At 28.3% G+C, this 16,274-nt stretch overlaps 1 protein-coding gene across 1 annotated transcript; it reads right to left on the bottom strand.

Annotated features, from left to right (window-relative positions):
* Positions 1 to 4,880: 4,880 nt before the first annotated feature.
* On the bottom strand, positions 4,881 to 12,005 carry LOC106772433. Its single transcript, XM_014658831.2, has 5 exons — positions 11,690 to 12,005; positions 8,109 to 8,221; positions 7,611 to 7,982; positions 6,472 to 7,222; positions 4,881 to 5,366 (listed from the first exon to the last, which is right to left on the bottom strand). The coding sequence occupies exons 1-5, from the start codon at positions 11,910 to 11,912 to the stop codon at positions 5,296 to 5,298; spliced, it is 1,530 nt and encodes a 509-aa protein (XP_014514317.1). The 5' UTR covers positions 11,913 to 12,005; the 3' UTR covers positions 4,881 to 5,295.
* Between the last annotated feature and the right edge of the window lie 4,269 nt (positions 12,006 to 16,274).

The raw sequence follows: 16,274 nt of genomic DNA, 5'->3' as shown, positions 1-16,274 counted from the left end.
ATATATATATATATATATATAAGTAGTCAGGTAAGTGTATTTCTTAGATATTAAAATCATATATTAGAGTTTATGTTAGTAATTTTTTTATCCTATTATATTTGTTATCATAATATTTATTTTTTGTTTGACATACTATCTATCTATTACTGTTTACTTTTATAATTTTTATGAAATTAAATTAGATCTTGTGAAAAATCTATTTAGAAATTTTTTTCGATAATTTTGAAAATCTTATTTTTGAGATTCTAGTCAAATAATTATTTTGAAAATTTGATGCGTTGTGCAAAGAAATTGATGGGGGTGTTCGATGTGGCATCCCAAATATATAGCGGATTACAGTCATCCATAGAATAATGTGGAATTGAAAACTAGAGTACTAGAATTTCTCCCTGAAAATTACAGAGAATTTAAAACTTTAAATGCACTAAAGTTCTTCAAAATAATATGAGTTCATGGAAATAAAAGCTAGCAAATCTAAGCTACAACACTGTCGTCCCCATTAAGAGCTATATCCAAAGTATTCTCCTCGTCATCTGCTCTCATCCAAGTGGATGATCATCGCAAAAGGAAACACATACAACATGGCACAAACACAAGCAAGCAAGGGTGAACTAATTATATAAAAAACATATAATTTGTCAAGCATAGAATATGCAAGGGTTAACTTTAATCAAAGAGATCAAGGCATACATCCTAACATGTTGAATACTAGATCTGACTCGTGCAGACTTTAGAATGATAGTCGAGCTATGGCGGGTCTTACACTCGTGGTGACTTATGAAACTTGGGTTGCCCACCCTGCCACACTCACGAGGTTAGCCTGTTCCGCGCCTTGAGACATAATGGGAGCCCCCAAGACTAAGACATCCTACTACTCCTCACCACATGGTTCAATCTTTCTAGGTGAGCTTGATTGACCATTGGAGTTTCAGGATGACCCCAAGACTGAGCTTCCTACTTTCATTCTAAAACACTAAGAATCTCACCGAGAGATTCTACACAGATGGAATTTAGTTTACCACTTAGATCGTACTTTCATCACTTTGTAATCATATACTTTTTGCCACAATCAACATTACACAATCTCAACAATATACATTACTCACCAATCACAAAACTTATAACACAACCTCAATACTTTTCTTACATAGTCTCAGTACTATACATTCACTCATCACAAGCAAGGTTTTACTTCAACAAATAAAATATTATGACTTCATATACAACGTCTTATAAAAATACTACAACAAATAAATCACCACAGAAACATATATAATTACTAAGATAAAATTATTACCACAACACATAAAAATATTCAACTTTTATAATTTATTTTACATACATAATAATTCCTCATGTTAAATTATGAAAATCATTTGTTTCATCTCTTAATTTATATGTTTATTTACTAACAAAACATAAAGCTACTATTATAATGATAATAATATATAATTTAAATTTATGCGAGTCGATAAATTAATCAGAGATCAAACTTATAGAATTTTAATATTGATAGATTTTAATATAATATTAACAAAACTAAGTTAACTAAATAACTTGTTAACATTTATGTACTATTATATATCTAATATATACTAATATATATAAGTTTATATTATTATATAATATAAAAGGTTGACAAAAAAAATTATGGAATAAGCATATTATGTAATATATAATATAACGTAATATACTATTTAATCTCAACATTTCTATTTCCAAAATTAAGTTACAGCATTCTTATCCTTTAAAAGGTTTTCTCAAATTCAAAAAAAAAAAAAGTAGGATTCATTCCTTTAATAAAAGCATCACATAATCTAAGAATTATTTATACAAGGTCAACCAATTTAAAAGGACTGTTGCCATTTTACTAAACCAAAATTATGGGACTCACACCCATTAATTTTATCACTAAATTTTATTTTCTTTCTCTCTCCCTTTCCATTATCTCTTAACTCCTACCATAAGGCAAACCAAAACCCCTCCTTACAGTAGCTCACTTTGCAGCATAAAATTGTTTAAAAAGTACCAGAACAATTAATTTTTTTTTTTTAAAAAAAGAAAGTTGGGATTAAACTTGAAAGGAATAACAAATAAAGAAAAGAATGGCAGCATAAAATTGTTTAAAAAGTACCAGAACAATTAATTCAAAAAAAAAAATAAAAGAAAGTTGGGATTAAACTTGAAAGGAATAACAAATAAAGAAAAGAATGGCGCCAAAATTTACCAGGGAGAAGAAAACTGGACACTGCCATAAACAATGGTATAAAAGCAAGAAATAGTGTTACTTGAATTATCAAACCAATCAATGTAATACCATCATCTCACTCTTCTAATTTAAAAAGTGGTCCCCACATAATAAATTGATACAAAGTCTCTTTTGTCCTTTGCTTCTTTCTCTTCACAACACTTCTTTCTTTTTATATTTTTCAAATAAAAAGTTTCTTCCAGTACCCATACTTATATAATAAATATACAGAAAATTATATTCCTCTTATCTTCACTAAACCCATCTATATTTTAGTAATCAATCATATTATAACAGCTTATAACCAATAGATTTTTACATGTACAATTTTTAACATCATAATACAAGTCAATTTATACTCAATAGGTACATAGTAGTTTAAATCAACACACCAATTCAGGATTCAATATGGATAAATCTCATAAATTAATTTCAAACAAAAATAACTAGTTCCCCTTGCCTAGTAACTTGTCAAGAATGTCCTAGGATCGTACCTACACCGCGTTGAACTTACCGAACCTACAAATCTTTGTGATAGAATATAGCTCTAAGAGTTTGAATGGGCAAAGAATGGGAAGAAAAATGTACAAGGCACATGAACCCAGTAAACTCGCATGCCCTAGGTTCTAGAACAGTGAAAAAGAAGGGGAAAATTACTTACTGGAATGAAAAGGAGAAGTCGATCGGTTCAAAGTATAGCCCTTGATACCGCGAACGTGTAGGCACCTTTAGATTAAAATTTAAACGGTTCAGTGTTGAGATCTTTTAGAGAGAAGTCAGAGCTATGCTTAGGAAGAAAGGTTCCTGTTTAGAGAGAGAAACAAAAAAAACATAAATGAAGAATCTGATTTTTGAAAGAAAAAAAAAGTCCTCCTGAGATATTCTAAACTTATGAGGTACTCTAAATTTATGGGTCTGGTTATCCCAATTCATAAGACCCAAAGACCCTAAACTTATTTTCAGATGCTTACATTTGAAGTAAAAAATGAATAACACTAAATAGATTTTAACTTATTCCCAAAGGTTGATCAATCTATGGGAGATTTCTAAATAAAAAATTTGGAACATTAAAAATCAATTATAAATTATTCAGTTTTTAAATAAAAGAGAATGTTTTTAGAATTTTCCTTCTGAAATATATATTTTTCTTGTAGAATCTTCGATCAATGAATTTTTTAATACTTTAGATAGTATATTCCAAAAGTTTTAAGAAATTTAGAAGGTTATTCTACAGTATGGGAAGGTGCATTCAAGGCAAATCTGACCTTGTATTAAGTTATCGAAGAAGTAGGTTGAATTAAGTCAATTTCTAATAAATCATTATTCTATTCGGTTTAATGAAGTTTGATGTTTTAGGAATGAAGTTTGATTTCAATAATATTTTTAGCCAAATAGTTTATTCGGTTTAATTTGATATATTTCACTTTTAGTATATTGAGAAAAATAATATAGTATCTATCGATTCAACAATTTTAATTACAATAGTATTTTTAATTTATTTTAATAACTAATATGATTGAATAACTCTTTTATATTTAGTAATTTTTATTGATGTTATCAAAGAAAATTAATATTAATATCTATATCTCTGTATATAAAGGGAATTTTCTTTTTTGGTGTTCATGTTTTTTTTTCCAATTTTACCCTTCAAATTATTATTTTATTTAAATTTAATTGATTTTTTAAATTTATCCATTTTTCGAATTTAGTAAATAAAAATCATCTATAAAATAAATACAACCTATCTATAATTAAATTATAAAAAAACACTTATATTTATTTTTATAATTATAATATAATTATTTTTTTATTATGAAAAAAGTTAACACACATAAGTACATGTATTTTCACTAGTTTAAATAAGCTTTTTATAACATGTATTCATTAAAAGAAACTAATATTAATTACTAAACATTAAACACATATTCAACATCTTTAATAGTTAAAAAATTCAATTAATGTTCTATATTAAAATTGTAATTATGCTTTATTATTATACTAAAACCAAAATATATTAATATTTTTATAATTAACAAAGAGAAAGGTGTGGAGGTTAAATTGAATAAAATATATGGAGAAAATAAAGAAATTCTATATTATGTTTGAAGAGTAAATGGAGTCTACTTAATATACAAATACATAAAGACTAGATGAAATTTAAATGAAGTGTCAAATGCAAACCCAATATGACTAAAGCAAGTCTAACAAAAAAAGCATGATGCAAATGAGAAGAAGTAGGTAAAGTTAACACTTGCAAATCATAAAAAATATTCTAACATAAGTACATAAACCATTTGGATGCTCAATGTGATGTCAAGAACACAACAAAAATGCAAACAACATTAAACATTGATGTTAAAAGTCTAAACTACAAATAATATCAATTTATAATATATAAATAAATATAATTTTTTTTTACAAATTTATTTTGTAAAATTAAATTAAACTTAAAATTCATGAATGTAAATTTTTCTTTATAAATTCATTTTATAAAATTGAATTAGACTTATCTCATCAAAAGATTAGATTTAATAAAATCTTATCAATTAATCTAACGGTGAAAAGTCAAATATGTTAAAAAAGGAACAGCAGCAACATAAAGTACCAGAAAAAACACCCAAGCTCCAATGGTAACTTTTACTACATTTATAAATATAAGCATATCAATGCATAAGAATAAAAGGAAATGAAATACATACATGAGAAATGCATGCAAAATTGGATTTAAAAGCCACGAGAACCAAAAGGGAAATTGTTACAATTTTTTTTCTTGCTTTCATTTTCTTTTTCCATCTACAGTTACAGAACATCAGCTATGCAAGTAATCAAGGCCTGCCACTTTAAGACTTTGACCTGAAAACGCATCCACTGTCTGAATTTCTTTTTGTCCCTTTTTGAAGGGCATATTTGTTCTTGAATCTTTTTAATCAACTATTTACACTCTTAATAACACCTTGTATTCACTCAGATGTGAGATAGCCTTTGCGTAGCTCACCTTTATAACACTCTGGTTTATCTGGCTGAATTATAGAGTTCAGAACTTCTTATACAAGTAATAAAATTACTGAAAACATTAATGGTATCCAATTAATAGTCCCAGCACAACCTGCAGAATCTGCAAAGGAAAAATGTCAGTACAAATGAATATTTCATGGTCTCATACAATGTTTTAGGGTTCATGATTCAACCAAATCAAAACATAGAGGAACAGAAGATAACTATGCATATTTTATAAGATTATGTAAATATTAAATGATAAACTAACACAATAATAAAAATCAAGTCAAATAAAAATTTAAATCTGTCAAAGGATAATAAAAGCCTTGTGTATGGACCTTTGTAACTAGCATAGGTTCTTTATTTGGATAGAAGTATTTCTTTGATCGACTGAAAATATTTGAAAAATATTGAAAAGAGAAAACGAAAGAAAACAATTGCTTCTCTATGGTTGTATAGGATATGAACTAAGTCCAGTCAGTTTAGCTTATAAACTAAACACGAGCAGTCCACTGGATTTTTAATGGAAGCAACTATTCTGGTTCATTTGCAAGTATAGCCAATACCCAGATAAAATGAAATCCACAAGTTTAGGAAAGCTCAGGATCATGAAGGGAATACTCAAACCTACGGACGAGCAAGTGAGCTAGAGCTTAGTACCACCTTTTACAATTCTCTGTTAATAAGATGAATTTCAAATATGGTCTCACTAAAACAACCTGATTCTGTGCTTTTTTCAGTAGAATACTCATAAAACTTACAAACAGAAAAGAATGTATCAAAGGATTTCATGTTAGCATTGCTCAAGATTATAATCTAATGTTGGAACATTAAATTTAATACTGATGAACAAGAAATCTCCATTAAAAAAAGAAGGGGACAACAAAAACAAAGCAGTAGACTCTATACTGTATGACCCAAGCATGAAAGTGCATTTCAATGCAAAACAGATAAAGAACTTCTTGAGGACACGCAGAGTAGGAGTTAGTTTAAGCCCATACACAATCTGCAGTTTCCTCCTCTCCTACTTCCCTTCAAAGCTCAACTTCCTTGAGCTAATAATTTCTAATTCCTTTATAAACTTAGTAAACTCGATAAATTTAATAACATGATATGACAAATAGCATTAAAACACGCGCAGACAAAAAATTATGTAAAAAGGAGTTGTTTGTAATTTAGAGTTAATATGTTAGCTCATGCAAATAACCATTAACAACACTCACATAAAGAGTGCGATGGCCCATGAAATTGTGTGCTGGGACGTTCAGCAGATGGCTCGTTCTTAGGAGGGGGCTCGATATGCGCAAATGCTATGTTTGGTAAAGGACTTAAGGCAGGAACTAAGAAATGAAAACCATGTTCTGAGGGTCGATCCTTTGGTGACGGAACAGGATAGTGTGGGGCATTAGTAGGAGCAACTGCAGGTGTTGGATGAAATTGTTTTTGAGTATTCCGGCTAGATCTCTTTCTATACCCGGAATGACATTTTGGAGGTTTAGCATAAGAATGTCTTCCTGGGTCAGGCAGACTTCTTGCAGGGGCTGGAGAACCAAATTCAGGTGAAGCAGCACCTTCCCCAGTTGTAGGTATTGGTGAAGGTGAAGTTTCAGGAAAATCATGCACATTATGGTGGTGACTATGGTGGTGATGGTGATGATGGTGATGATGGTGGTGATGGTGATGGTGGTGATGGACAGGTAGAGGGGCAGGGGAAGGTGACTGAGCGGAGCCACCACTGCTGGTGCCATGAAGGGAGTGTTGCAAGATGGATGATAGTCGAACCTGCTTAACCCTACCAAATTGTGTGTTATTCAACCCAAGGTTCCATGAATGATGTCCCATTATGGTTTGTGCCAGTTGCTTTAGCCTCTCCTTTGACGGCGTCACCCCAACTGCAAGTAGGACAGACGTTTGAACTGTGGTAGGAGCAGCTAATGTAGAACCTTCAGAATTTGATAAGATGACATACAAGTTCTGCATACCAACAAGGAAACCAAATCAGAGTCAGGTTGGTGAGATCACTATATTCGAAATTCTTCCAGTATTAAGAATAAGTAAAAATGTATATTGAGTAAGGATAAGGAATTCCTAGATTTAAAGATTATACGCAAGACAGTTAGCTTATTTTTCATGATATATGTTAGTCATTTGGCTTACAGAGTCCAACCTTAAACATGGTTCACTTGTAACTGATAGATATCCCACAACAGAATCCATAATGCCATATAGAGGTAATCACATATAACCCATAATTGACAGATTTGACATGACACCAGAACTGAAGAAAGTATGTAAAAAATTACAATCAAGAGCCATACAAAAAAAGCAGTAAGTACTAAGGACAGAAATAACAAAGACAAACCTCATAAGGAGCCAAATGTAGCCCAGCCTTTAGCTGACTAGTCAGCTCACCAAAATCTGTTTGTATTTCGTAAATGGAGAAATTCAAAGTAAAGTTGAATAGTGTTTGCACTGTTTGCAGAGGAAACACACTTTGTTGTGGAATGATAGTGATCCCTCCCTTAAATTTCAGCACCTCAAAAACGGAGGGTACACCAAATAAGGATGTGGTGACCAGGAGATATGATTGGCGTATAACAAAGTATTTAAATGATGCTCTTATCAAACTAATGGCAGCTGCAGACATTTCAGAATATTTACCATCAGGATCAACTGCAAACACGACTTTTGTCATGTTTGATCTTCGTAAGAGATCCACTGACAAGATGACCACCTAGTTTTAAAATATAGGAATGAGTTCTATATCAAATAATATTAACATTAATAAAGTTCTTTTACCAAAAAAAAAAAAAAACACATGCTAATAAAGTTCAGAAAAGGAAAACAGTGAAGGTGTTACTTTGGTTGAGGGAACCCCTATCTCTTCGAAAATGTCATCAGAAAGCTGCAACATATTGTCTTTTACCACAGAAACTGGCTTCTGCAGATAAAAGCTTGCAACGATATCATGATCTGAAAAGTTAAAACAACGTCATTTAATAAAAAGATTAGATAATCATACTCGTATGCGTAACTACATTACATTATTTATCAAATAAATTATATAAGAATATATGGTAACGTATGAGTTAGAAGCTTACAAATATATAATTACAAGGACATTTTCATATATCACAAAATTGAAGATAACATTCATGGTTAATCATAAAATGTTGCATTACATACACGATTTGAATAGCCAACACATGACTCAGTCAAACTGATTACTGTATTCAGCAGCATCTCAGAAGCCACGGGAAAATAACGCACCATACAAGACCAATACGAAACTAGAAGAGATAAATTGTCAAATTTTTATAGGTGAATTGTTTTGGTACACCAAAAAGTTTCACATTGTTTTAGAGTCAGATACTAAAGCTTTATTTATATATACCTTCTTCCCGTAACATCCATTTAATGACAAAACCACAGGAGAGTCCTGAGTATAAACTCACAAAAAATAATACAAATTAATCAGAATTAACATCTATAATTGTCAGTGAAAACATCTTTAAACAAAACATACAAGTTAACACCAACAAATGTGAAATACAAGTTATTTATATTGGAATTATCTCTCATCATCGTCATCATCATCATCATCTAAATCCAAGTTTCTTTATCATTTTCACTAATATGCCATTTTTAGATTGCAATTTTGGAATGAAAAATCCCAAAATAGTCCTCCTAAAAAACTCTAATGTATGTGATCCAAAACATATTTTGGAATCAAGACACGTGATGTTGCAATAGCGTCCATTACGGACTGGGAAAATTTATTTTTCAAACATAATTAATTAGAACCAAAGTGTGAGACACACAAATCAATATCACATAAAAAAATAACGAAATTCATGAATTTACAAGGTTCACCTTGTACCTATGTTCTCAACAACATTTCATCATATATTATAACACATTACAAGTTTTCAAACGAACTTGTAAAAATTCCCCCATTCCAAGATCATCCTTTCTCTTAAAGTGGTGACCCCTCTCTCAAGTTTGGGTATGTCATATTTCTTCACATGATTCCTTTATTTGTATAGTAAAGATAATGGCTCACTAAAGGCCCAAACAGGTAAAACCTTTGGTTTAGGTCTCCTAGAAAAAAAGGCTCCAAATTTTTTTAATAGATTATTTTGCATAAAAAAAGCTCGAAAATAAATTTTAAATAAAACTATGATACATTTTAACAAAATGTTTTATTAGTAAATGAAAGATCTTATTCTTAAGTTTGTTTTAGGCCTCCAGAAATCTTGAGCCGTCCTTGATTCTTGAGTTCCTTCATAAATAGAACTAGCTGTACACTGATTCTCTCACCTATCCAAACTTTCATTATGGTAGTGGATACTCCAAGAGTTAAAAAAACATGCAAACCCTTAGTTTTCCATGACAGCTATTCAACCTGCTACATTAAACCTCTCTGCTATAGCAACCCCTGTAACAGGTAAGGGAGCTCACGACTACACTACTGTAGACTACTTAAAATCATGCTTAAACCTCGATCAAAATTTAAAACTTTGTTCTGGGCCACTGATAATGATCACAAAATCGATTTGACAGTATCGCATCCAGAACGAAATCAAAATATTTCATTTCTCAAACCAAACAGCACATGAGGCGACACATTTCCAGCACCTGACTTGTTCCTTCCTATTATTTTGGAAACAGAATTTCCAAAAGAATAAGTTAGAGTCAAATGACATGCATATATCCTTTTTTTTTTCATACAGTTATCTTTAAAAACAATGCTTTTTAGATACATTTAGACTCTAAATGAGAATACTCTTCTAATAGGAACTCAAACTTTGTTTCACCACGTTGTGGAAGACTAACCCTTTTATTATATTCCATCCAGCTGAGGTAACATGCATTTCTCTAATCATATTGGTATGGATTACAAATCAAAATGATATATACCATTAACAGTTATTTTTCATCGAGTCGTTATTACTAGTAATGGTTTAATTTAAATAGAATTCTAAAATTTAACCGTTCCATATTTGGTTTGCATTAATTCCTGTACACGTGTCCACAAAAATATACAAAAAGACGTTTAATTTCATGCTTTTATGTACAAAGCAACGTATTTACTCTAAATATTCCAACAATTAACCTCATTATCAACAAGAAAATATATTTATTGTAGCAGATAAGAGAATACCGTGTCGGAAATTGTGGACATTTCAGGCAAAAGTACGAGCCTAAAAGGTATGTTATTAAAGGAAGTATATTGGAACTACATATATTCTAATGCTAACTGCCATTACTGCATCATCCAACAAAATTGCTTTTTTCCTATAGTTAATTTAATTTTCTTTGTCCCTGCCACCTCCGTTACTTTTTATGTGCTGAAGTATTTAACCACCCAAGGTCTTGTGTTTCTTTTTGTTCTTTTAAAACAATTTTGTAAATCAAATTTGAAAATCTACTTTTTAGATAGTAAAGAGTAAGGGAAGAAGATAGGATAATGCAAGAAAGATGATGAATAAATATAAGTTTGAAAGCATAAAGTACTGAAAAAACTTAATATGTTATGATTCTCTTTTAATTTTAAAAACGAGGTGGTACCACTTTTGAAATAACTTCTAAAACTAGGTTTTTCTTTTTCTGAAACAAAAAACAATTTTGAAGAATAAAACACAAACAAACCCTCATATTCTCACTTTCTCATATCCATCTTAACCTCCCATGGTTCTTCAAGTCATCGCTTACAACACCTCTATTCATTCTAGCTCTAAAAGGTAAAGTGCTATGCAAACCCAGTATTCTCTTTGCGAATGCTAACATAAGCATTAAACCTATCAACTAATAACATTGACATATAGAGTCATAAAGAAACCACTCCATAACTGGCATAAAAGCTTCAAGATTCTTATAGTTAGAGTTTCCCAGAAGAAAATTCTCACTGCAATATTCCAGCTCAACCAAAATTCAAAACAGCATATATGATAGTGTCAGATCCTAAAACTGGGAAATTTTTTGTATTCACAACATCAAGATAATTTCAATATCTGTATCATTAAAATCAAAATTGTAATTAATAATAAATGTCTCGAACAATAATTTCCAAAGTAAAGAAAACATCAAAACACGATGCAACAAACAAATCTCCCCTTTTATTCACAAAATATAATAATTAGTAAAAATTAAAAACCGCCCCCACATACCGAAATATTAATTCGCTAACAGTTTTCTTAACAAGTAAAAAATTAAAAACCTATCTAAGTTAAAATCTACATTTTCGCTCACATTATTATCTTTTTCACAAAAAAAAAAAACACCAATTATAAAACCAAATCCACTAATTATCACCACAGGGATTGCTTTTCTTAATTAAAGATTTTCCTAAAATTAAAATCAAAATACTAAATAAAGAACTATACTTGCATGGGAGAGAGTACCCAAAATTTGTTCGAAAAAAAAAGTTTAAAAACTTACCTTTGAAATTAGAATTTAAATGCAGATCCTTGGGATCTGCGAAGTGAACGAATGGTGGTAACCACAAGAGTGCGGATAGAAAAACTGCGAGTGAGAAAAGCAAGACAATAACGCATTTGATTCGAACGACAGAGACGCAGCCCGCCGCCACTGCATTCCGCCATGGGTCCTCGGCGGCGACGGTGGACGGTAGAGGGTGGTCTTCCTCTCCGGACTTTCCCATTGCCAGCGAAGTGGGTCAGGGCCCATCGTCAGTTTGGGTCGGGTTTGGTGTACTCATTTAACAGTAAGCGGAAGAGAAGTGTGGGAAAATAAGTTTGAGTTGAGTATGAGTGCAATGCCTTTCTTATTATTTTAAATAATAATAATAATAATAATAATAATAATAATAAGGATTAAATATGTTTTCAGTAGTCTTGGTGATTTTGGTTTTAGTCCATTTTCAAATTGACAGTATAATTTAGTCCTTCAACTTTAGAAAATTCTGGTTTTAGTCTTTTTTTACCAAATTTTTTTAACTTTATTTACTGTTTCAAACGCGTTTCTTAATTAACATTAAAGCAAAAATGTGTCAAATAGGATAAACAATTTAAATGTTATAATGAAACGTGCTTGAAACAACTAATAAAATTAAAAAAATTTGATAAAAAAAGACTAAAAGCAAAATTTAAAATTGAAAGACTAAATTGTATTTTAGTTTGAAAATGAGTTAAAACTAAAATCATGAAATATTAAATCAATTCTATTATTTTATTAGTTTTAATTTAGTTTCTATTGTAAAATTTGATGTAATAATGTCTTTTCATAATAATGGATTAACAACTTTAAAATTTGATGTAATAAATGTCACACGATTCTAGTTTTTTTTTTTCAATTTTTTTTTAATTTTTCAAAGGAAATCAAAATTTGGTATTTCAAATCATGAGTCACTAAGAGCATAATCTCACAGTGATATGTGTCATATCATAATAGATCATTGTTTTAGTATTTTGTATTTTTATTTTGTTTTAATTTAGTTTTAACCTTTTAAAAATTAAATGATCTTTTCTTTTACATATTAAAAAAGAAATTAACTTTTATAAATATTAAAAAATTATTTTTATTAAAATTAATATTTTAATTAAATATGTTTAACATAATAAAATTTATTTATATTTCTATTTTATATTGAATTTCTTTATAAAAATATTTTCAAATTTAAATTTATTTGTTTTAAATTGTTATAAAATTATTTATAATTATTTTAAAATTTTATATTTAAATTTATAAAATTGTTATGTTTTAATCATATATGAAAATTATTAAACTTTATATCTTTTAAAAATATATAATTATTTAAAAGAGTTAAAAAAGTTGATAAACTTATTTTATTTTATGAAATATAATTGATACCATATTTCTTACTTGAAATTATTTTGAATTTTTTTTATTAAAATTACTTTCTATTAAATACTTTAAAATAATTTTAAATAAAATTTAATATAAAATATAAGTTTAAATAAATTTAATATTGTTAAAAATATTAATTTTAATAAAAGTATTTTATAACATTTATATAATTTAAATTTAATTTTCATTTGAAAAAGATGAATATGTTTAATTTTTTTAAAAATTAAAATTAAATCGAAATAAAATAAACATTAACATGATTTTAACACGATGTTAATTTAATATGTGGTAAATTTTTATTTAAAATTTTTTAAAAAAATCATAATCTCATTCATAATACTTTTTTAACGTTGTATCTAATTGAATCAAATTATTTAAAATAAAAAAGATTGATTTAAGATTTTTCTCAAAAAAAGAAAAGAACAAATGGCATGCTTTAAGCTAATAATAATAAAAATAAATGGTAGATGATTAAAAGTATAATGAATAAGGGTTTTCAGTTTGTAAAGAAGAAGGATAGAAAGAGGGAAACCAATGAAAAAGGAATATTTTTCCAGAGTTTATCTGTAATTATTTTTATTTTTAATTTAAAAAATTATAATTGTTTTCAAAATAAGAGAAGTGGGTAGCAGTTTTGACAATAAATTGCTATAGGACCCAGCAGCATTAAGCATTTGTTCCATATACGTTAAAATAGAAGTAAAATAAATAAATATATATATATATATATATATATATATATATATATATATATATATATATAAAGTAATATTAAATATTTTGTTGTTTCTTAAAGTATAAATAGGTATAAAAATAAAGAAAAAATATTTTAATCATGGTATAATTTGATAAATTAAATTAAATTATACAGTGAAATACATGCGTACATTCTTTTAAAATAATAAAATTATAATTATAAAGTAAATATAAAATAATTATTACAATAAGAATATTTTTTATTTATTTTATAGGGTTTTTTAATTTTATTTTAATTTTTAAATTTTGTTAAGTTAAAAAGATATCAAATAAAAGGCTTAAATTTTTTAAAAAATCACTCAAAAGATAAAGTTTTTAAATAATTATTTCAGTTTGAAAAATACTTATTAAAGGTAAAATTGATAAACGAACATCAAAATAGTGAATTTCTTTTATATATATATATATATAATTCGTTAACCTAAGTTTTTTTAATTATTAGTAAACAAAAAAAAAATAGTCATAAAAGTAGACATACCTTAAATAGATAAGTATTTTAATTATTTTTATTTTTAATTAAAAATAAAAATATAAAAAACTTCACTTACTTTGACCTACCTTCTTCATTTATCTTATTTGTTTCTCTTTCATCTTCATCCTCTCCTCTCATCCATACAAAGCGCGCAATTAGTTTTTCTTGCTCTACTTGTTTAAAAATAAAATATCACAATTCTCTCCCAGATCAATAAAAACAAGCTTTTAGTATATACCAAATTTTCAAAAATTATTAGTAATCATGTTTTGTTTCCTAATGAAACCAATGCAACTGCACACTATGTTAAAAAAAAAAATCAAATATAAAAGTGATAAACAAAATGTCACATACATTGTGCAACATGTGTAGTAGTTACAAATTTTGGACAATTCAGTTTGCTCAAATCTTTTTGAAACAAATTTTTCATTTCCAAGAAAGTGATTGAGAATGAGAAGTTCTATTAACAGGTCGAGAAGAAAATGGGAAAGAATAATAATGAAGCTTTAAACAATTCATGTAAAAATGATAAATTATCTATCCTTGTTAGTGACAACCTTTTGGGAAAAAGAAAATTATCAGGTAGCAAAAAATCACTCGCAAAGAATCACTCAAAAACATTTTTTTTGCTATTGTTGGTATTTTGTTGTAATGAAGAACTTGACCCAAAACTTACATTTCCATAATCATCATTAGATCTCTTGGACTGTTGCCATTTTAATAAGAAAATAATTGATGATGCTGATATTGATTTTTGATTGGAAGGTTGTATTATATCTTTTCCTTTTGATTGTTATTAAATTTCGTTTTTAAATTTTAGAAGCAGTAGTTTATCTTTTGATACTTTGACTATTATGTGGCATCCCTTGTTTGATGGCTTCCTTTATTTCTTTTCTTAACATTTGAATAAAGAAATAATTGATATGCTTTTGCAAGGTGAAGAATCATTACTGGTGTGAAAAATCATTACTCGTGTTTATTTTATTTTACTATACTTTTAAGTTGGATTCTTCTCTAAATTTTCACAAGCATAATAACATCATAAGAAATTGGTAATTGGCTTGGAATGCTTTTTAGAAATGTTTCATCATCTTCGGATGTCGCGAGTTACTATGTGTGGGTGAGGGGAAGAATGGAGATAAGAGAAAAACAAATTGGATAAAAGAGGAATGTGAGTTAGGGTCTTAAGTGTTTCTGATTTTTTTTTATTTTAAATTAAAAATGAAAATTATTAAAATATGTATTTAGAAGTATGTCCTTTTTATGAATGGGGATTTTTTTTTCTACTAAAACTTTTGCATATATATATATATATATATATATATATATATATATATATATATATATATATATATTATATATGAGTTTGCTAACTTGCGTACGCCTGTTTTTCAGTTGGTATATTTTAGCAATGCGTACTGGGTTTTAGTAGACAAAAATACCCTTATATATCATGGATTCTAAGTTTTAAAGTTAATGGTATTTTAATAATTTTCATTCTCAAAACTAAAAAAAAAAATATCAAACCCTTTCTCACCTTCCATATTCCTCTCAATCCTTTCTTTTTCATCTCTCTTACTCCAACATTTTCTCTGTCATCTCTACACTAGTCCCAATTGAAAAAATTAGAAACACTCGCCTAACCCTAATTTACCTTCCTCATTTATCCAATTTGTTTCTCTCTCATCTTCATACTTTCCCTCACTCACACACAACAACTTGTGACACTGCAATTTGTTGCTCTACTTTGTTCGTTCATTTGTTTTCCAGTTTAATAACAAAATAATTGATGATGTCGATGTTGATTTTTTATTGGAGAGTTGTGTTATATATTTTCCCTTCTGATTCTAAAGTCTACAATAATTTCAATAATTACAAAACTACAACCTTATAAGTAAGAATATATTATTGTTTGATGCTACAAGTTTTTTTTTTCTTCGGAGTTGCTGTGAACATTAGAAATCAAGC

This window comes from Vigna radiata, chromosome 8 (assembly GCF_000741045.1).
Source record: "Vigna radiata var. radiata cultivar VC1973A chromosome 8, Vradiata_ver6, whole genome shotgun sequence".
Classification (NCBI taxonomy): Eukaryota; Viridiplantae; Streptophyta; class Magnoliopsida; order Fabales; family Fabaceae; genus Vigna; species Vigna radiata.
This window is presented reverse-complemented; position numbering and strand designations above follow the sequence as displayed.

What these genes read in the sequence shown, in the direction of transcription:
- LOC106772433 (XM_014658831.2), bottom strand. Translation starts at nt 11,912, where the DNA reads ATGGGAAAGTCCGGAGAGGAAGACCACCCTCTACCGTCCACCGTCGCC. An exon ending in TTTAAATTCTAATTTCAAAG is followed by an intron (nt 8,222 to 11,689) that starts GTAAGTTTTTAA and finishes TTAACTTTTCAG; the next exon opens with ATCATGATATCGTTGCAAGC. An exon ending in TAGGGGTTCCCTCAACCAAA is followed by an intron (nt 7,983 to 8,108) that starts GTAACACCTTCA and finishes TTTTAAAACTAG; the next exon opens with GTGGTCATCTTGTCAGTGGA.